We start from the raw sequence: 21089 nt of genomic DNA, 5'->3' as shown, positions 1-21089 counted from the left end.
GTGTCCCCTGTGGCTCCAGCACAGTGTCCCCTGTGGCCTCAGCATCTCCAGCCTGGTCTCTCCTTGACCCCAGCACAGTGTCCTCTGCACCCCCAGCACTAATTCCTTAGGTTTTAAGTTTTTCTGTTCTGTGTTGGTGTGCAGCTTTAGCTTTATACTGTGTTCCTAGGATCTTTTCACAGGGCGGTGGAGACAAAACAGTCCTGTTCCAGCTGGAGACTCAAGGACAATCTCTTCAAACTTCAGGCCCAAAGCACAAGCAACGTGAAAAGAGGAGGGTGGGCAAACAACCAAGGAGGATGAAACTTCATCATTTTAAGCTGTTAATTGGACAGTTAACTCCTATATGCAAAAGGACTAAAACTTATAAAAATGTGAGATCTCATGACCAAGCCCTCCTTTGCTTCCATCCTGGAGCTGTCCAGGCAGAGCCACGACTGTGGCTCAGGTATTGCCAGGGAGTGGCCTTTGAAGGCACTTCAATAAAGATCCACTTTATTCCTCTTAACTCTGTCTAGCCTATGTTCCAGCTCCCTAGGGCATCAGCACCATGTCACCAACATCTCCAGCCTCGTGTCCCCAGTGCTGTGTTCTCATAGTCCCACTACAGAGATTTCACACCCATCCCCAGTATCCCCATTGCAAGGCCTCAGGAGCCTCCAAAGCACCCCGAAACTCACAGAGCTGCTGCCCCAGCAGAGTGAGGGACCCCTGAGGTGTGAGCTGGAGGCTCGGTGTGAGTTGGGGTGTCAGTGTGAGTTGGGGGTGTCAGTGTGAGTTGGGGGTGTCAGTGTGAGTTGGGGGGGCTCGGTGTGAGTTGGGGGCCGCGGCCCCTTTAAGGCGGCGATCACTCTCCGTCCACGCGCGCGGCGGCCGCGCCGCCTCCTCATTGGCCGGCCGAGCGCGTGCTGTGACTCAGAGCCTCCCCCTGCTGGTTTGTGCGTCCGCTCCTGAAAGTAGCTCCGGCGCCCCGCCCTTGCAGAGCGGGGCTCCGGCCCCGGCAGGGCGGGCGGCGGAGGGATATGAGGGGGGCGGTGCTGCGACCAGCCGGGATTACTTTGACGGAGCGTGTGGGGGCGGTGCTCAGAGCGGCGGCGGCGCTCAGAGTGAAAGGACGAGGTAGCGGCGTGACTCAACGGCGGTAGGTAACGGCGCCCTGAGGGGCTGCGAGCGGTGTGCACGGCCACGCCGGCACGGCCGTTATGCCCATGTTTCCGCTGCCGGGTGAGGGTCCCACCAGGCGGCGGCTGAGGGGAGGGGGCGCGCGCCCTACGGGACGGTTGAGGAGGGGGCGCGCGGGGGGCTCGCGGCGCCGCGCACGTGGCTGCCGGCAGCCCCGGCCCCGCGTCCCCATCTCTACCCCCTCGAGCATCCCCCGAGATCCCGCACCGGGGAGCGCCCTTTCCGAGCATCCCCCCGTGACCCGGCACTGGGGAGCGCCCGCTACGAGCATCCCTTCCGATCCCGCGCCGGGGAACGCCCGCTCCAAGCATCTCCTCACAGCCCACACCGGGAAACGGCCGCTCCGGGCACGGGGAGGGGGCGGCGGGGGTCCGGTCTGGGGTGCGAGGGCCCGGGTGAATGAAGTGGGAGGCACGCAGGAGCGGGGAGCCCCGCGTCTGCCCGGCGGCCATGCCATTAAACGGAGCGCACGGCGCCGCTGCGGCTGCTGGCCGGGCCGGGCCGGGCCGTGCGGGAGGAGCTGCTGGGAGGCTGAGTCAGAGGCAGACGGAGTGAGGCGCTGGGCCGCCTCCCCCCCGCCCCGTGCCCGCGCTCACGTAAGAGCCGGCAGTTCCCAAAGGGCATCAGCTTAAATCAGCGCCCGGCTCACTGCACCCACCGCTGATGCTGCAGCCTCTTCCCGGCCCCCCCGGGAAGAGAAGGCCCCTTCTGAATTTATCTTCTGCCGTAATTGTGCCGGCTTAAACACATCCAGTTGATTTAGATAGTTTTCTTGAACTGGGAAAACCTTTCAAACGTGTTTAAACCCCCTTTGCAGAGCTACCAAGGCATGAATAGCGCTTTTGTCGGCGGACAATGGCAACCTCCCGACTGTCTTCTCAGAGTACTAAAAGTAGACGGCAATCTCTGAAAACCTGCTTTTGTTCTGATAAGGCAATTCGGTATCAGAGAGGCCCAGGTTAACAAAAAAAAAATCAGGGTTTTATGAAGATTTTTGTCACTTTAAACTGTTAATTTTCCTGCTGCTCGTCGTGAGTTGCCTTGACTCAAAGATGAAATGACAAATTTTTGGTTACTCAGACACATCCAGGAACTTGTGCAATTAGAAGTGCTTAATTAAAAAAAAAAACAACCAAAAAACCCCTCTAAAGAGTGTAATTTTATGCCCGAGATCCTGCTTATAGAGCAGAATTCTGGCTAATATAAAGGAGTTTGATGGGTTAATGGTCTGTACTGGTGCCAGCAGGTTTCCAGCCCATCACCGGATTAAGCAGAAGGTTTTTGTGCTAGGCAGGAAGCGCTGCTGTGAGCCACGTGCTTGAACCGGGGACTTCTGCCTGTGAAACCCTTCTGAGAAACTTCACTTGCACTAGATAAAGAGCTTGGAGAGTCTGCAGCAGCCTGCGGTGTTTTTTTTTTTTTATTTTTTTTTTTTTGTGCCGTACTGTTTTCTCTATCTGAAGCTGTTATTAAAACCCTTATTTATTGCTGTTAGTCGTAGTGATCCACCGCCGGCCTTAATTCCCTTTCCACCCAACAAGTTGATTATTTAATTTAAAGGGAGTAAGACGTTTCCCAGGCCGGCTGGAGCACGTGCTCTGTCCTTTATCTGCCGCCTGGCCGTTGTTCTCCCGGGGGAAGATGGAGCCGCAGCGGGTGGTGATGGATGGCACGTAGAGAATGGGGCTGCAGTACCGGGGCGCTGCCACGTGCAGCAGTCTCCATCCTGGAGTGGGGATGCAGCACAGTGGTCTACACTTCTACCTAGTTAAATGTGAAAAGAAAACCCCCAAGCTTGCTTTTATCCTGTAAAGCAGGTTTTTGCAGCTTGCCTGAAGGCAGCCAGGTGCTTTTTGCCAAGCTGAAGGGCTCCTTGTCCTCTGCAAGGTTAAGCCTGTAGGTGTGTCCTACAAATACCCCCGAGATGAGATAAGTCTTTCTCGTCACCAAACATCCGATGCTTGCCACCTCCTCTTATTTTTTTTAGTTAAGCTTTCCAGGGAGGGCAGCTCAGCTGAGCCAGCAGCACACGGGGAAGGTGCCAGAGCCAGCCTGATCTTCCTGTTCCCCATTGCCAAAAAGCTGGAGAGGCATCTCCGTTGTGGGTCTCTCCTCCCGTGGATCCGCAGCTCAGTACTGGGGAGAGCATCGGCCAGCCAGGAGCAGGTGGTGGCTCCTGGGTTCCATCCAGGCTTGCAGAAAAAGGGTGGAATTTTGGGGTGGCCATTTTGTCCTTACGTAACGGCGAGACACCACCTCCAGCACCAGCTGCCTGGCAGGAATGTGCTGTCCTCCCTCCCTGGGAGAGGGGATGCCAGGCCAGGGTAAAAACCTGCTGCTCTGCAGAGCTGCATTTCTCTGTTGTTGAGTGCCTTCAGCTTCTGGAATGAGCAAAGCTGATGTTTTTCTAGGCTTCTTTTGGGAATCTGAAGTGAAGGCCTGTTTGGTTTCATAACTCTGCCCTGAGCACTAACTCAAACCATTTCTGCCTCTGGACAGGGTCACTGGGCATGAGCAGCCTTGTTCTGCAGCATCCGTGAGGTTGTGTAAGTGAGGCTGACTAGTAAATCCCGAATCATTTCCCCCTGGGAGCCTCCTGGCTGGAGTTCCTGCAGGCGGTGACACAGCTCTGGCTGTGGCCTGGGGACAGCCCCTGCTGCAGTTTCTACTTCCCTTTGTCACCAGTAACAGCTAGGACTTGGTCCTGGGTGGGGATTGCTGCTCCCTCTCCTTTCTCCATCCCCAAGGGCATATCCAGAGAGACTGTGATTTTAGGCTTTCTCTCATCTGACCCATGGGGTGAGCTGGCTGGAGTTACTAACCTGGCTACAGTAAAAACCAGTCCTGACCTCAAATGGCTCAGTCTGGAATATTCTGGAGCTGTGGAGATACCAGACATCAATGGGACACTCTGCCTGAAGCATGGGCAGGCCAAGTAATAAATTTCGCGATTTAATCGTTACTCCTTGAGGAATGAATTCAGGTTTATTCAGTGCTGGAGACATTCAGGCATTGTAGGGTATTGCTAACCCCCCTTCCTCAATCTGCCCAGACTGAGTGCTCCGTGTTTTCTGGTGTCCTTAAAGTCCTTGCTCCTCTGTTTGATGTTAAAAAAAGCAGAGTAGTGGGAAATGCCAGACATTCCTGTTATAAATATGAGACCAGTCATTCCAGTAAAATTCAGTTGATGCTTTGTAAATGCACGGTGGTGGAAGGCAGGAGGGAGCATTGAAAAGACTCTTGGTGGTCGTGGGCATGGTGCTGTGGACAGATGGGTGTTTGGGATATTTTCTGGCTCCTGCGTCTCTGCTCTCGCCGCTGGACAAGGTCACTCTGTCTGTGGTTAATTTTTCTGAGCCCTCTGAACCTGCTGGAGAATCCTATGAAGGGGATACTGGCTGGGAAGTGAACTTTTCCTTTCTCTTTATAAAGACTTCAAGGGTGTTAAAATTATATTTGCAAATGACATGAGTGGGTGGGGGATTTCCATGAGGCAGGGAGAATTCACTTGACTATTTTTTATTAACTTTCAAATTGTGCTCTGGCTGCAGTTTCCGTGTTGGGATACCTTGTTCAGTATTCTTCTTGTTCCTAGAAGCTGTGCAAACCCGATTGCCTGTGCGTGGAGGTGATTTCCCAGCAAAGGCTTGTTTTTTTTGGCATCCAAGGAAACTGACACTGCTCTGCAGGTGTCGGAGGGTGAAACAGCAAGTGTTAGAGGGCTGAAACACAATGTTTTAGAACTGACCAGAGGGTTTTCCTATAATAATGAGACTTTGTTGGGCTTTTTATGTGGGCAGACTTTCTTGTAGTGACTCCAGTGAATCAGCAGCTTTTGGCAGGGCTGAGGGAAAAAAAGCTTTGCCAGGTCAAATTATGGTTTTTGCTGGCCTGGCTGCTGTGTGGCGCATGGCAGCGCGGTGCGGGTGAGTCAGGGCTGCCTGCGCGAGGATCTGCACGTACATGAGGAAGGGCTGCGGAGCAGGGGAGGAGCATCAGGAGCAGGCTGGCAGGGCTTGCTCTGCCTTTCACTGCTCAGTGCTGCCAGCTCTGCCACAGGTTTTGGGTTTATTGGTGCCTCTGTGTCAAAGCTGGATATGCTGAGCCGGCTGGTGTGTGCCCTTTGCACCATTCTGTGGTTTATTGGTGGGCTTTGTCTGCCTGGGGTGGGCAGAGCAAAAGCCCAGCTGTATTCCTGCTCTGTCCCAGCTTTTAGCTGGGCCCCAGCCTGTGTTTCTGTAAGCACATCTTGCAGATGAAGGCTGCTCATGCCTGCTCTGAGTCTCGCCTGTGTGCCCAGGGCACAGCATTTGAAGCTAAACCGGTCTTTAAAGACAAAATGAGTGATCTGCCCATGCCAGTAGCCACCACCTTGCATCACTCTTTTACCAGAGGCTTTTGTAGCGCTGAGATTTTAGCCTGGGCAGGTCCAAGAGACAAAGCTTTGAGCTGCCACTACTACTTGAGAAGAAAATTATTGCAATTAGAAATGCCTGGGGCACCAGCACTGCTGTGAAAGGAATGTCCTCCCATCCCAGTGGACTGTTAAGCTTCAGCTCAGCATCCTTTTTGAAGGATAGGTTGGTTGCCAAAGAATAGGCTGGTCCTGCTGTTGTGGAAGCTCTCTAGTCCAGAGGGGGCAAACAACCTGAGGTCAGAGAGGTTTTTTTTAATCCAAATGTTGAAAAATATGAGCAGTTTTAAACCTGATGATAAATTTTGGTGCTGTAGGTGAAGGGGAGTGCAGGACGTGGGGGAGACCTGCAGCATCTTGAGTCAAAGAGGGACTTTGAGTGTCTTAAATCTTCAGTCTTTTGTGTGTTCTCCGCCAAAGTGTTGTGTTTAATCAACTCAAGTCTGCTTGCTTGTCCAGGCTTAAAGGATGGGGTTTAGGCTTATGTGGACTTTGCTGTGATTAGGTGCTCCTGGGCAGAAGGTTGCCCGTGTCTGGGCGTGCCGCAGTCACGCCAGTGCCGAGCTGCCCTGGTCCCGTGTGGGATGGGACGTGCAGTCAAGGCCTGTAGGAGAAATGAGTGGAGAGCTGGGAGGGAGGAGGCAGAACCTCTGCCTGTGCACTCAAGTGCTTGAATTTTGTTGCGTTGTGTAGCTCCAAGGGAAGACTGGCAATGAAGAGAAGCTATGAAGGGAACATCTGCATAGAAGGCAGGTGAGCTTTGGGCGGTCCATGTGGGGGATGACATGGAAATAGAAATGTGCCTTGCCTGTTAGGATTCTCAAATAGGAACATAAAGATAGTTTGACCCAGTAGCAGCTTTCTTGTAACCTCCATATTCATCACATTGTTGTCTTGGTGTCTCTGCTTGACGGGCAGTTTGGGGTGGGTGATTCCCAAACCTGGCACCGCTTTCTTCCCTTCCAGACACAGGAATCTAGCAACCATGTCGAAGCACCACGATGCAGGGGCCATCCAGACCCAGCAGCTGCATGCTGCCATGGCAGACACCTTCCTGGAGCACATGTGCCGCCTGGACATCGACTCGGAGCCAACCATCGCCAGGAACACCGGCATCATCTGCACCATTGGTAGGCTATTCCTAGACAGGAGAGAATTGCAGCTAGGAGCCCACACCTTGGTGAAACTTAGGAGGGAAATTGTGAGAAGGATCTGACTTTCATCCCTTGCCAGGGCTCATTCTGTGTGGTGAAGGAACATGACTTTCCCATGTTTGCCTAACCTGTGTTACTGCTGGGAGTGAATCCAGTATCCAGGGAAATCAGAATTGCTTGGGTTCTGCTGCACTCCGTGGGCAAGTTAAAACAATATTTGCTGCTGCAGCACTGAGCAATGCTGTATCCATTTACCTTTTCTCTTCCACATGAAACAACCTGGTCTGTGTGGGTTACCTCATTATTTTTTCTAAAGTTAATGTTCAAACTGTTTCTTCCTCCTAGGCCCGGCCTCCCGCTCTGTGGACAAGCTGAGGGAAATGATTAAAGCTGGAATGAACGTTGCCCGCCTCAACTTCTCTCACGGCACCCATGAGGTGAGGGTGTGGTCTGAGCTGCTACAGCCCCTGTGTGTCTGCTGAGCCTGTCCTTAGGGAGGAGGGAAATCCAGCTTCATCCAGACCATCCCTGGTGTGGCAAGGTCAAATAGCTGCTTTTGGGGAAGGTGTGCTGGTTGTACATACCGAGCCTGCGTCGCAGTTGATAACATTGAAGTGTATTTTGTGAGCCATTTTGAAAGCAATTCAATTGCACACCCTGCCCTGTAGCAGGGAGCCAGGTAACTGATATTTGACACTGTGTGCCAACTTCTTGCCCTGAAATCCTTCAGTTCTTCCTCATATCCTGCTGTTCCCAAAGCTGCTGCTTCCCAGTGAGCAGCAGAAGCTGAGAAGACCTGTCCCTGTTTTCACCTCTGCAGGAGGTCACACTATCAGTTAATCTCACTTTTTGTTGCATTGCTGGGGATTTTGCAAGCAGGTGATCTGTGAATAACCCTGATCAAAAGGCATCTGTTATTGGTGATTTGATGTAATGACTGTGCTCAGTGGGAAGAATGGGCCCCTGGGTTTTCTGGCTCACCAGCTGCTCCAGATGCATTCCTGGCACTCTGGAAGGTCCCACCGTGGAGCTTGGGACGTGGGGTGGTGAGCTCAGAAAAATAAGGTCAGAAGAAATCAACACTCCATGACAGTCAAGCCCTTATTGCTATAAATAGCTGACACCCTCAGTGATACTGGAGGAGCTGAGGATCCCATTCTGCTGAGGTTTTTTGGGGTTTTTTTTTGACCCTGGCTGCTTTCCAACTTTCAAAATGTCACCCAGTAGCAGCTGTAGGTGGCTTTACTTAGTGACCCATGAGCCTTGTGGTATGCAACAGCTTGGCCTCTCACCCTGGTAGACTTTAATGAGCACAGGGCAGTGTCAGGATCAAAAGGGCTGATACTTAACTGTGGGCAACCATCAGACCTTGACTAACCACCCTGGGATAGTGTCAGTGCTTGTCTTGCAGTTGGGAAATCAGCCTGGAGAAAGAATAGTGTGGAGTAACTGCATCCCAGGAGGCAAATCCTTGCAGCTGGGTGGCTCTTGGGCCAGGTGACACATCAGGGACTTGGTGGCCAGGCTGAAACTGGGAATTCTGACACCGTTATTGCCCAGTTGCTGGGGTCTGTGAACTTGGCTGAGGTCTTTATTCTTCCTGCTTTGTGTGAGGTCTAATCATACATTTCACACCAACAAAGCCGACTGCAGGCTCTGGTGTGGCTGTCACCTGCAGAGTGTGACCATCAGGCATAGCCAGTCCTGAGCTCGTGTCCCATCCTGGCTCCTCCAAAATGCCCTCATTTCCGGTGAAGGCCCAAAGAGCTTCTGTCTGTCACAGGTGCTTCAGTTCTTCTCTCCACCCCAAAGCATTTACCAGTGCTTGAGCTTTACAAGAGGTGCTTTGGCACCCACTTGGCTCCCCTTTACATAGACTAAAAATGGCTTTTACCTTCAGTTCTGCCTGCATTCCTGTTCTGCGTGTGGGACTCTTCAGAAAGTCACTCCCTAGGAGCCAGTTAGTCCTTGGTATCAAACTGAAATGGAAATCTCTGATGATTAGGTTCAGATAAGTGTTGTGGCACTGTCAGGGCATGCTTTCTGTGCTGCATCCACCCCAGCTGCTGTCCCTGGAAGGGTCAAGGCCGACTCAATCCCAGATTGCACACTGTCAATAAACTGACTCATTTTCCTGCTATAGAGTTATCAGCTGTTAGGTATTTCTGGCTGAGGGCACACATGTGAACTTCAGCATGGCTTTTTGCAGTCCAGCCTTCCTGGTGCTGGCTTATCATCCCTGAGATATTGAAGTCAGTGTGGAGGGCTCGTGTTGGGGTGAGTGAGTGACACAAGGGAACCGAGTGTTCAGGGTGAGTCAGGTCAAACTCCATCAGTTCATGTGCCACAGAGAGGAAAGGGTATGTGTTATCTGCTAGAGTCTGTCAAGTGTTACACAACTCTTACTAGTTCTGAGTAGTTGAGGTTATCTCTTAATGTTATTTAAACAAAGAGAATAAATTGATTTCTTGGCCATCTGTAGCACATTTGAGGGAGCTGGCATGGGTTTTGTCACAAAACTATCTTAAAACTGGCAGCATTTAGCAAAATGGTCTCTCAAACGAGGTTTGGAAGCCAGGTGTGTGATGCTGGACTATTTAGCTGTCTGTGTTTGCTTTGACTCCGGAAATAAACTGTAAATATTTACATGGATAACGTTATTTTAGGAAGTCCTTTATCTGTGGGAATTCAGGCCAAAGAGTGAAAAGCCTGTCCACCTGCAGGACTGATAGTGGGCTAGGCTGGAAGTGTGTGTGGGAGCTAGCAGTGTAGAGAGGCATCTGCCCTTGCTCTGATAGGAGAAGCACAGCCACCTGTGGCACTGTGACATTCTTCTGCCATCAGGTCTCTTTGAATGCACACAATTATCCAGCTGCTGGTCTGTGAATATTCTGCTGTGTTGAATAGGCAGGTGTTCAGGTAAGCTTTTGGAAAAGTTACTCCTAAAGGCCTCTTGGTTGGTGAGCCACCTTTGATTGGCAGATGTGTGTCCTCATGAAAAATCACTTCAGCCAGACCTTTGACTGTCTCCTTGAGTTGTCCCTCTGGAATTAGAGCTGAGGGCACACCAGGTAACTTCCAGACTCCACCTTCATGGCAGGAAAGCCCTTGTATCCTTGCACTATTACAGGAAGCTTTGTCTGGGTTAAATTTTGAAGGTAGAACTGAGACTTGGAGCAGAACAGTCAGCTTGGGCAGCCTCTGGGGTGCACTGGGATCTTTTCTGTAAGCAAGCAAGTAGAACCAGCTTTAACATTTCCATCTTTTTTCTTTTCTTGCCAGTATCATGAGGGCACAATCAAGAATGTGCGCGAAGCCACAGAGAGCTTTGCCTCTGATCCCATCGCCTACAGGCCTGTGGCCATTGCACTGGACACCAAGGGACCTGAAATCCGAACTGGACTCATTAAGGGAGTAAGTTGCTTTTTTTTATCACACTTTTTTCACCACACAGACTCGATACCATGTTAAACCTGTGGCCATTTCCAAACAAAAAAATATCATAGGAAATGAGGTAACAAACCACCTCCCAAAAGTTCTGACAGATGGCTGTGGGCTGCAAGGTGGCGGTGTACTGGTTTTTACTGGTTTTGTTGTCACACAGAGTGGCACAGCAGAAGTGGAGCTGAAGAAGGGCGCACAGCTCAAAGTGACCCTGGACGATGCCTTCATGGAGAACTGTGATGAGAACACGCTCTGGGTGGACTACAAGAATCTCATCAAAGTTGTGGAAGTTGGCAGCAAAGTCTATGTGGATGATGGTCTGATTTCTTTGGTGGTTAAGGAGAAAGGTGGGTAACAGCCAGTTTAGCTCTGCCTATTTGTGTGTTCCTCAGGACGTACTTGTGGTTTCCCTCCAGTAACTGTTTCGTAGTTTGCAGTTGTAGAAAGGAGAACATGGTTCTTGATGGTTTAGTGAGACTTTCAGCTAAATTTCTCTATCTCAAGTGTAGGAACTTTCCAAAATTTAACTTCAGCTGGGTTTCACTGGGCTGGCATCTAAACCCTATCTTCAAAGGGGAATGTGTGATAGGGCCATACCACTGTTCATGATCAGCCAGGCTAATTCATGCTCTTAATGAAAGCTTTAACTGGTTTACAGCACAGACCCTGGGTTTTGTAGTTAAGAGACAGAACTAGTTTTAACTGGTAATGTTACTTCCATAATCCTCCCTTTATAGTGCTGCCTAAACTGCTGTAGCCTCAAGCCTCTAAATCTGTGAGCATGTAGGGAGTGGGAGGCGAGGCTTTGGTGTTGCAGGGCTCTGTGTGCAAAATTGCACCCTGCGAGCTTTTCTTGGGGGAGGCAATCCCAGCCTCCTGCGGTGAGCAGCTGCAATCTTATCTAGGAAAGCCTGGAAGTTGTTTTAGACCAATCTATTGTGTTCCCAAGGATAAACTGCAAGCCTGTGTGATACAGAAAGGCTCTGAAGAGATGGGATGTGCTTTTTATCGCGTGTGCTGCTGTTGACACCGCAGTTCCCAGGCAGGGAGGTGTGTGGGAGTTGGTAGCAGGAGCTGTCCTGTAAACACTGACCATGGGAACCTGTGTTTCAGGGAAGGACTATGTCATGACAGAGGTTGAGAACGGCGGCATGCTCGGCAGCAAGAAGGGTGTGAACCTGCCCGGTGCTGCCGTCGACCTGCCTGCCGTCTCTGAAAAGGACATTCAGGACCTCAAATTTGGTGTGGAGCAGAACGTGGATATGGTGTTTGCTTCCTTCATCCGCAAGGCTGCTGATGTCCACGCTGTCAGGAAGGTGCTGGGGGAAAAGGGAAAGCACATCAAGATCATCAGCAAGATTGAGAACCATGAGGGTGTGCGCAGGTGAGCTTTGTGCAGGGGATGCTTTGGGTTTGTCACACTGAAATAAAGCGACTCACACTCCCTTTTTGTAGCTTCAGGCAGCTTTGTGTTGCACTGAATATGTGCTGTGCCTTGCTTCTGGTTTTCTTCCTCCTTCCTTGGCATTGCAAGAGCTCAAACAGCCCATGAAAAGCGTGAGTGCTCCTTTCAGAGGAGGACAGACAGATGGGAAGGTGCTTTGCAGAGCAAATGGGATAACACAGCTCTTCTCTCACTGTCAGGTTTGATGAGATCATGGAGGCCAGTGATGGCATTATGGTGGCCCGCGGTGACCTGGGAATTGAGATCCCAGCTGAAAAAGTCTTCCTTGCCCAGAAGATGATGATTGGGCGCTGCAACAGGGCTGGCAAACCCATCATCTGTGCCACTCAGGTACTGGAAACACCACCTTTGGCTCCTCACTGCCAGAGTCTGCCCGGGGGGAATGTTGGCGCAGCCATGGGTTGATGGCATTGGTTAACGAGTGAGATGTAAAGGAATTTTGCTCATAGCTGAAAAGCTCATATTTTTAGGCATTGCTGTGTTTGGGATCTTTTCCCAGTTAGATTATGGGACCTCTTGCCAAAGGTTATATGCCTCAAAAACGTCACGTGGTCATGAGCCTTTGGGGCTGACCTTGCAAATTCCTGGGAAGGATGGCACATGCTTTTCCTTGGCACCTTGTGGCAACTCACCCCTGCCTGACAGGGACGGTTTGCTGGGGTTCCCAGGTGTCTTAGAAAATGTACCCACCCTGCAGCTTCAGAAGGAACTGAGTAAAGGATCCATCTCCTTTTTCTGGGAGTAAATAGGGATCACTTGCACAGTCCTCGAGCACTGTTAGGATTGGTTTCCTGACTGTCCTTGCTCTACACACAGGCTGTGGAAGTGAAGACTTCTTCAGACAGCAATCATTAAAGAAGGTTCTGGATTTACAGTGGCATGTGCTCCTTTTTCCTGTATTGCTACAGAAATGCAGCTGAAACACAACCTCAGGCAATGTCCTATGGGTGAAGCAAATAGTGGTTAAATAAGTGGTGAGCTCCAGCTGGGGAGAAGCTGAGCACCCAAGGAAGACAGGAGAGCTGGCCAGAACTGGGGTGTGGAAAGAGATTAGGAAGTGCTCACCTCTGGAAAGCTGTCCTGTTTTCCACTCTTATAAGTGGGGATGCTTAGAAAGCTGGCAGAGTTAACTTGTTGTGATTTTACTACCCTGTACGTATTGTCTAAAGCATTTGAAATCTTGTGTTGGGGGAAGGTGACTTCATTGCTCTTTATGATTTCTGGATGATATAACCCCCAAATTTGAGAATGTATGACTGGATTTGAGCTTTACATAAATGCATCTAATGCCACACTGCTCTAAAGAGCTCTGAGTTCCTTGGACCAAGCTTTGTGCTGAGAAGTTGAAGTGGAAGGTTGGAGTATTTTGTCTGGGATGTTGTGTGGCTTAAATCTCCCTGGAAAAGGAGTAAATGTGGAATGGGTATAAGATGGAATGGATTATTTTCCTTACTTATGGAGGCTTTAAATCAAAGCTGGTTTAGGGACCAGACCCTCATTCTTTTCCATACCCCTGGAGAACTCCTGGATTCCTGAGGTTGCACCCCGCTTTGTGTCCAAGCCATAAGGAGTATTGAAGTGCAGCCACTTCCTCTGGCAGTGTGTTGATCCCTGTGGATTTGTTCTCTCCCAGATGCTGGAAAGCATGATCAAGAAGCCTCGCCCGACCCGTGCTGAGGGCAGCGACGTGGCCAACGCCGTCCTGGACGGCGCAGACTGCATCATGCTGTCCGGGGAAACAGCCAAGGGAGACTATCCCCTGGAGGCTGTGCGCATGCAGCACGCTGTGAGTACTGCCTGCCCTGCCCTGCTGGGCACAGGGACACCACCTTGCTCTTGGCCACCTCAGCTGGCCACTCAAAGGCCTAAATGGCTGCCTAAAATAGCCAGTTTTTGTCTTGCACTCTGCTGTGAGTGATTTTTTGTGAACAAGCATGGTTCTGAGGGCCTGGAATCTCAATTTATGTGCTCTAAACTTGCCAAGCAGAGCTGAGAGCTGCTCTGTAATGCTGAGATACAAAACTTTAAATTTCTTTTTGCCTTTACCTCAATAGAAATTTCATCCAATGTCCTATTGCAGTGGCATATTAAATGCCTTAAACTTCTGCAGGGTCAAGGAGCTGCTTTAAGCAGTTTATCTATAGATAATGAAAGGTTTTGGCTGACTCCTGCATGGGAGGGGGTGGGGAGGCTCCTGAGGTTGATTTACAGCACTGTTGCATTCAGCACCTGCTGCGTGCTGGGGATTGGGGGGTTTGTTGCATGAGTACTGACAGCACTATATTTTTACATGCCTGAACTGCCAGAAACCTCTGCTCTGCTTCAAGTTCGTGTTTCAGCTGATATAAGCCTCATGTCAAGTACCTGTGGGCGTTGCTGCTCCCCAGTTCCCAGTGCTGTGAATCACAACACTATGTGAATCACATCGCAAGTTCTAACTCTCACCAGTTTTATTTGTAATTCAGCTTCTATAGGTTATTCAACTCAGCCAGTGTTGGTTTGCAGTGTGTTACCTAAACATCTTTCACCTCAATATGGAGTGGTGTTTTTCTGCATGAGGCAAATGCAAAATACAACTTACGATCAGTGGGCAGTGGTGCTCCTTTACAGGCCAAATACTAACTTCACTAACCAATACTAGTGCACCTTAAAGCTTTTCCCTCCTCTTCCAACCCCTAAATCACAAGGATCAACTGCCTACCAAGACTTGGGAACTTGCTGCAGCAAACCTTACACCTGGGTTTCCATCCTGGCATTAATTCTTTGGTCTGGGCAGGTTGTATTGTACCTGTAGCCTGATTTGAGGATCTGTTGCCTGTGCTTCCCTCTTCCTACAGACCTGGGCATGGTGTTCATTCCACCAGGGCTCCTGGAGAAGCACTGAAGGCTTTAACACTGTGCAGAAATTGAAATACAGATTGACTAAGATGTTCTAGGCAGCAAGGTGCCGACTCTTGTGGTAGGAGCACATGCAGTACAGTGAGAATCTTTCCTCTGAGCTAATTCAGTCCTTGTTAGTCAAGCCCAGCAACAATATCCTGAGTAACCATGGTCTGGGGATCTGCAGCATGGCTGGAGCAGGTGGATGTTATAACCCATCTGAAGTGGCCAGTAGCAAACTTCTACATACTGGGCAGGCTGATTGCTGTAGGTGGGAGTGGACATCCATCCCATTCCACTCCAGGATCCACACTTCAAAGCCCAGCCTGGCCATGCTATGCTGCCTGATGGGACCAAGGTTTAAACAGCCTCTCCATTTTCCTTTCTCCCACCTCCCTGGTGTCCCCATCTGTGCACCAACTGGAAACCCTCTCTAGCTATTCCTGTCTGAGCAGATCCAGCTGTGGGGTGAAGTTAAGGGTTGCTGTGCCCCTCTGCAGCTGCTGTCAAAGCAGACACCTGTATTACCACGTTCCATTACACGTGGGGAGTGCAGACTTCCCTCTAAAATCAGATCTGCTCTCTGTGTTACATGGACCTGCTGCCTTTGTGCAGGAGCTGAAAATAAATACCAGGCTTCCAGCTCCTGCATTTGGAGTAAGTGTTGTGATGCAAATACTCCCCTTTTATCTAAATCCAGCAGCAACAATATGCTTTAGGACAAGTTGGCACTGGCCTGCTTTTCCGGCCTGCTGCCTGTGTCCTGTTATTTTTAGACCTAAGATACTTAACTGCTTTGGCTTAAACTGATAACTGTGGAAGGGATAATTCCCAGCATCACGTAAAATAATTCATTAGCACTAGAGTAGCAAAATTCTGATTTTTCTAACTCCAAAGCTTTCACTGTGATGGCACATCAGTCTCTAATTCAACACGAACTTGTCATGCTTTGTGTAGCAGCTGTTCACTTTGTGGAGTAACTGGGTGAAGTTGTCCTTGAGAAGATCATGAACCTTTGCATGCTTTTCTAGTCTCTGCAAGCCTTCTTTATCAGGTTGTCAGGCTTTCCAAGATGATTAGACATGATGATTCCCAGGATTCTGGGATGGACAGGTTGCTGAACCTGTTGCCAATGCTCAGCCAGAACACAAAGCTTTTAGTTGTGCCTGTGTCCCTCTCATCTGTCCATATCTGGCACTGTACAAACACTCCCAACATCTGTGACAGCCCTATAAGGAAGACTTGTTCCTGTTTATTTCCCTATTACCAAAAGGAAGTTGGTATCCCATTCGGATGTGAAGCTTTATTGACTCTCAAGTTAAAATAAATCTTTGTTGGCTCTCAAACTAAATCTTTATTTGCTCTCAAGGGAAGCCAAATTTTCATTGTCTCTGAAGTTAAACTAAGTCTTCATTGACGCTGAAGTTATTTAATCTAAATGTAACAAGACTGAGAGAACAGTCTCCCACCTTCAGGGGTGACATTTAAAATGTGTTACTTGCATGATGGCTCCATGAAAACTGTTCCAGCAGCACTCGGTGCTGTTGGGAGCCTAGGAAAAAAAGCCAGATATTCCCTCTTACAAAATTGCAAGCAGGACCATGGGCAGGCAGGTAGGTGGCATAAGAGTCTCTCAGAGAAGTCATCATCAGCCATGACAAAGCACGGTCTGGCTCTGAGCTGGCTTGTTCTGCTCCTTGAAAAGCAATTTACGTTTGCCTGCTCTGCTGGAACTCCCAAATACAACAAAAACAGCATGTTTGGAATGCCTGCCCAGTGACTGGGGCCTGCCAGTCCCATGGTACGGTGAATTTTAGCCTCTTGCATTTGCAAAGTCAAAACCCGAGAGACAAAAAGCTTCACTGCTTCACCTTAATACCTTCTTGCATGCACTACTATGACAATTAAGCAAGTTAATATGATCTCACGTTCCTCTGGTATATCTTTCCTTCTTTTCTTTCCTCTGTTCTCCTCCTTCCCTCCCACTCGGGCCTGCAGATCGCCCGCGAGGCTGAGGCCGCAATGTTCCATCGACAGCTGTTCGAAGAAATTTTACGGCTCAATGTTAACACCAGGGACCCTGCCGATGCCATGGCGGTGGGCGCCGTGGAGGCCTCTTTTAAGGGCTTAGCTGCAGCCGTGCTAGTCCTGACTGAGTCCGGCAGGTAGGGCTCAGAGAGGGGGCTTGGGCCAGCCCTTCCTGCGGCTAAACACGCTGCACTCTAACACTGCAGTCTTTGGCCAGCTGCTCACTGCCCATGCCAACCTTGTGTAACCGCTGCCATGTGAGCTGACCCTGTGCCAGGGAGGGATCCCAGCAGGCAGGAGCAGAGCGAGAGTGCCTGGCAGTTGGCATGAGTGTCACCTGAGTGTGGGCTTGACAGGGCGAGGTGCCACCATTGGAAAAACAGCCCTTGGGAATCGAGTGGTTCCTCTGCAGGGACGTGCTGTTGGTGTGAGCTTAGTCTGAGCTCGCTGGTTAATGACAATGCCACAGGCTGGCAGTGCAGATGTGGCACTCTGTGCCGGAGCACCTCGCCCTGCCCCGTGCCCGAGCGCCTGCCGTGAGTGTTGTCTCCGAACGCGTGTTGCTCTTGTAGATTGCCCGGGAGGCCGAAGCCGCCATCTTTCACAGGCAGTTGTTTGAGGAACTGCGTCGTCTGACCCCCCTCAACTGCGACCCCACCGAGGCCGCTGCAGTTGGCGCTGTGGAAGCGTCCTTCAAGTGCTGCAGCGGGGCCATTATTGTCCTCACCAAGTCTGGAAGGTAGGAGGGGACAGTGCCCCCAGGTCGAGCCTGCTGTGTGACAGGGTGGGGGAAGGAGAATCCCATGGCTTTGAGAGACCAGTGGAGTCAGGTTCTGGCAGTGCCTGCAGTGGTGGTTCCTCGGGAGATGGATCCCTACGCTCGGAGTCCTCGGCCTGCCTCTGCCAGCGTGGCACCAGCTCCGAGCCCAGCCTCCCCTCCCTGCTGCAAGTGGCAGCGGCGCCAGCTGGAAGAGTCAAGGGAAAATAAGTGTTGCAGCTTCAATTCAAACTTCTTGGCAAGAAATCATCAATGTAACAGTGAGGCAGAAGTTCAGTGGATGCAGAATCTATTTTTTTTTTTTTAAATCAAGGCTTTGGCCTTTTCTAGTAGCATCCAAATTATTGGTCCCTTGCTAGACTTTGCAGTCATCAGCCCAGCTTGCCTGAGCCTAAGGGGCGAAGAGGGACCGCAGCCTGTGAGTGGTAGGCAGGGAAATGGAGAGAGTTGGAAACGTCCTCTTCCAGGATTCCTTGTCCCTGCCTGCAGGTAATCTCTGCACAGAGAGGCATCTGGCAAGCACCATATGAGCTCAGTGGCTGCAGGTGAAGAGTGCTGGAACAATATAGTTTGGGATTTCTGTCCAGCAACAGTGACAGCTGCCAAGCACAGACTCATTCTTCCAGTTGTGGAATGGGAGCTGGAGCCTCATGGATCAGCTCTTCTGTCTAGAGGACCTGGGCTGCCTGCTCCCAAAGCACGTCCGACCATAAGTCTCAGACTGCTTTCTGGAAGGAAATCAGGATTTCTCACACTGGATTCACACCAAAACAGTAGGTGCAGCACATGTACCTGAAGATGCGGACCATCAGTGAAACCTTCACCAAAATGTACAGCTTAAAATTATTTTGAGCAGAAAATTATTTTCTGCAGAGATGAGGAGGGAACTATAAGCACCGAGTTCTGGATGTCCTCATGCTTCTAATGTTTCTTGGTCAAATGTTCCAGCCTTACACTTGACCTTCTTAAAGAGATTTGAACTCTGATATTTGAATATTTTTAGCTGTGGATTAGGTTAACTCTTGTGAGTACCTGAATCTCCCGGATCTCCCGGGAGGCGGCTTGGACAGTGTGGGAAGGATTGTTTGAGAGCTGGCACGTGTGGTTGGGTGCTTGGGAAAGTGTGCTGGCCCCTGCTTTAAGCAGCAAACTTTGCATCTGAGTGTTGCTGAGCTTGGCTACACTAAACGAGGCTGCAAAAGCAAGTGGAGACACCAGCATGTCTGTTGGAAAGATGGAGCTGCAGATGCCTTAGCCTTGCAGTTTGAATCTGTTTGCAGATTCTCTCCCTCAGCAGTGCTCAGAGAAAGAAAAGCTGTAGTCTAGTCCCCGCCCAGGCTGTGCTGCTGCTATTTTAAGGCGTTTTAAAGACTTTGTGTCCAACTTCCCAGTATAAATTTTGGCCTCTGTTGCATTTGCTTCCCATGGGGTGCAGGAGCAGAGCTCTGTGTGGAGGAACTGGTCTGTTTGCTGGCTTCAGTAGGTGGCTGGGAGGCAGATGGCTTCCTCCTTGGCATGCTTTGGGCAGCGCTGCTGGCACCGGCTCTTTCCACCCTGAAAACCGGGAGCTCCTCAAAACAGGGAACTTTCAGGGACCCCTGTTGAGATGCCAAGGCCTGCTTGCAGAGGCCAGAATAAATGGCACCTCGCCACCCTAACATAGCAACAGAGACAAGTAAAGGCTTGTTCAGGGACCAAAACACCCTGATGGCACTTGCTAAACTTGGAGGTGAGGAGATTGTCACCACCAGTGGGGACAGCCAGTGGTGGTCTGCCTCGTTGCCTAGCTGGGGGTCCAGCAGAGCATCAAGCTGGTTGGTGAGTGGCTTTTGGGCAGACTGGTCACATCCCCCCAGAGGTTTTGGGGAGCCCTGGTGGCTGACAGCCAGACCTTGGGCTGCTGTGCTCCCGCAGGCCGTTGCCAGGTGTCTCTCCGGAGGCTGTGGTGGCCATGCGGAGCCCCAGCGTGGCTGTTGTCCCTGCAGGTCGGCACACCTGGTGTCGCGGTACCGCCCGCGCGCCCCTATCATCGCCATCACGCGCAATGAGCAGACGGCGCGCCAGGCCCACCTGTACCGCGGCATCTTCCCCGTGCTCTGCAAAGACCCCGCCCTGGACGCCTGGGCCGAGGACGTGGACCTGCGCGTCGCCCTGGGCATGAATGTTGGTGAGTGGCACCCTCCCCATGCCCTGGGACATGGCTCTGGTAGAATGTGGTGGCCCTGAGCACCTAGGTGGTACTTTGGGGTCACTGGTGATGGGAAGAGAGGAACTGGCTGCCTGTGTGGTAACTGGATCCGGACGGGAAACGGGCGGTGGTTGCATGAGCAGAACGACATCCGGTTGGGAAACGGGGTGGTGGGTTTGGTACAGCTGCCTTTAAGGAGTTTCCAACAGAAGACCAGGTTGGGTTTATGGTGGTGAGTGATAGGCCTGTGACACTGCACTCCTGAGGGACAAGGGAAACCTGGGGCGGGGCTGACTCTGTCCTACACCCCTGCAAATCATGTGCTGTGCAATTTCAAGCTCTGTTGCAGAGAACCCCAGAGCAGAGGCAAAGGGTGTCAGATGGGTGGGCAGCAGGAAGGTGGGGTTTTGATACCTCCTGGAGCCCCAGTTGCTGTGGCACAGGCAGCCTTAGTGACTCAGGGAGTGGGTGATGAGCTCTGTTGCCCCATGGCAAGGAGCCGGGGTGGGACTGGGCTCTGACGCCTCCCTCTTCTCTCCTAGGCAAAGCTCGAGGGTTCTTCAAGAGCGGCGACCTGGTGATTGTGCTGACGGGCTGGCGCCCCGGCTCTGGCTACACCAACACCATGCGTGCGGTGCCCGTACCCTGAACACCCACCGGGTCTTCTCCCCCTGCCCCCTCCCCTCCCACCACCCCACTGCCCTGTCTCCCCTTGCAGTAGACCAGCCATCGCTTGCGCTGTTGTCCTTGTCCCTAGAGTGGATGTAGGTTGCTAAACACCACCCAGTGCAGCAGCAGCAGGGGCAAGAGACCTTAAATCACTAAAAAAAATATACTTGAAGTGTTTAGTTTTTTAAAAATCTCTCCCTGTAGTTAAAGTCCTGCCTTGATGTGTGTTGGAGTCAGCGTAGGAGGTTCCTGCGTGCTGTTGGGACTCCTGTTTTCCTGGTGATTGTCCTCAGAGTCTGAAATGTCCCTTTCTCTGGCCCTGGTGTGGGGTTTTGGGGAAGGGGAGAGGTGATGTTTAGTCAGCGGTTCTGCTGGACCCCTCCTTGCTCGAGGCAAGCTGCTACTCCCCCCTCCTGTAATGGCTATACGCCTCTCCAGACCCAGTCCAAGGCAGATCCAGCCTTTCTGAGCTGGCTGTTTCGGGAATGGGGGCAGGGGAAGGGTGTTGGCTCCATGCACAGAGCTTCCCGTGGTCCCCTTGCAGCGTTGTCTCCTGTGTTAGTCATGTTCCCCCACCACTCCAGAGCCCCCCCCTCACCCAGCACTCTGATGGGCCCTGGGGTGGAGAGCACAACTGTTCATCAATAAAGAAAAGCTGAAGCACCTGCTGGGCTGAGCTGCTCCTTTGGGGCATGGTGAGGGGTCTGCAGGGGAAGGGGGAGATCTGGTGAAGGGCTACAGGAGCGGGGGAGGGCTGCGGGGGTGGGGAAGTGCTTAGGGTTCTGGGTGGGGATCTGTTGATGGAGTCTGCAGGGCTTGGGCTGTCTGGTCTGGGATCTGCAGGCATTAGGAGGGTCTGGTGTGGGGGTCTGTAGGGGCTGGGGGAC

General features: G+C 51.4%; 1 protein-coding gene across 3 annotated transcripts; it reads left to right on the top strand.

Annotated features, from left to right (window-relative positions):
• Positions 1 to 1031: 1031 nt before the first annotated feature.
• PKM (pyruvate kinase M1/2) lies at positions 1032 to 20870 on the top strand. 3 transcript variants are annotated; one of them, XM_030954975.1, is made up of 12 exons: positions 1077 to 1141; positions 6290 to 6349; positions 6563 to 6726; positions 7096 to 7187; positions 10033 to 10164; positions 10355 to 10541; positions 11308 to 11578; positions 11839 to 11989; positions 13293 to 13445; positions 17140 to 17306; positions 19331 to 19512; positions 20076 to 20870. In XM_030954975.1, exons 2-12 carry the CDS (start codon positions 6309 to 6311, stop codon positions 20180 to 20182), a joined length of 1647 nt encoding a protein of 548 aa, XP_030810835.1. In that variant the 5' UTR covers positions 1077 to 1141; positions 6290 to 6308; the 3' UTR covers positions 20183 to 20870. The 3 variants fall into 3 exon arrangements, with proteins under 3 accessions (XP_030810837.1, XP_030810835.1, XP_030810836.1); XM_030954976.1 differs by lacking the exon at positions 17140 to 17306 and adding an exon at positions 16538 to 16704; XM_030954977.1 differs by lacking the exon at positions 6290 to 6349 and having other exon boundaries at positions 1032 to 1141.
• Positions 20871 to 21089: the final 219 nt, after the last annotated feature.

The sequence above is a fragment of the Camarhynchus parvulus genome, chromosome 10, assembly GCF_901933205.1.
Source record: "Camarhynchus parvulus chromosome 10, STF_HiC, whole genome shotgun sequence".
In the NCBI taxonomy this organism is placed as follows: domain Eukaryota; kingdom Metazoa; phylum Chordata; class Aves; order Passeriformes; family Thraupidae; genus Camarhynchus; species Camarhynchus parvulus.
The sequence above is the reverse complement of the archived record's forward strand: the minus strand, read 5'-3'. Positions and strand labels throughout refer to the sequence as shown.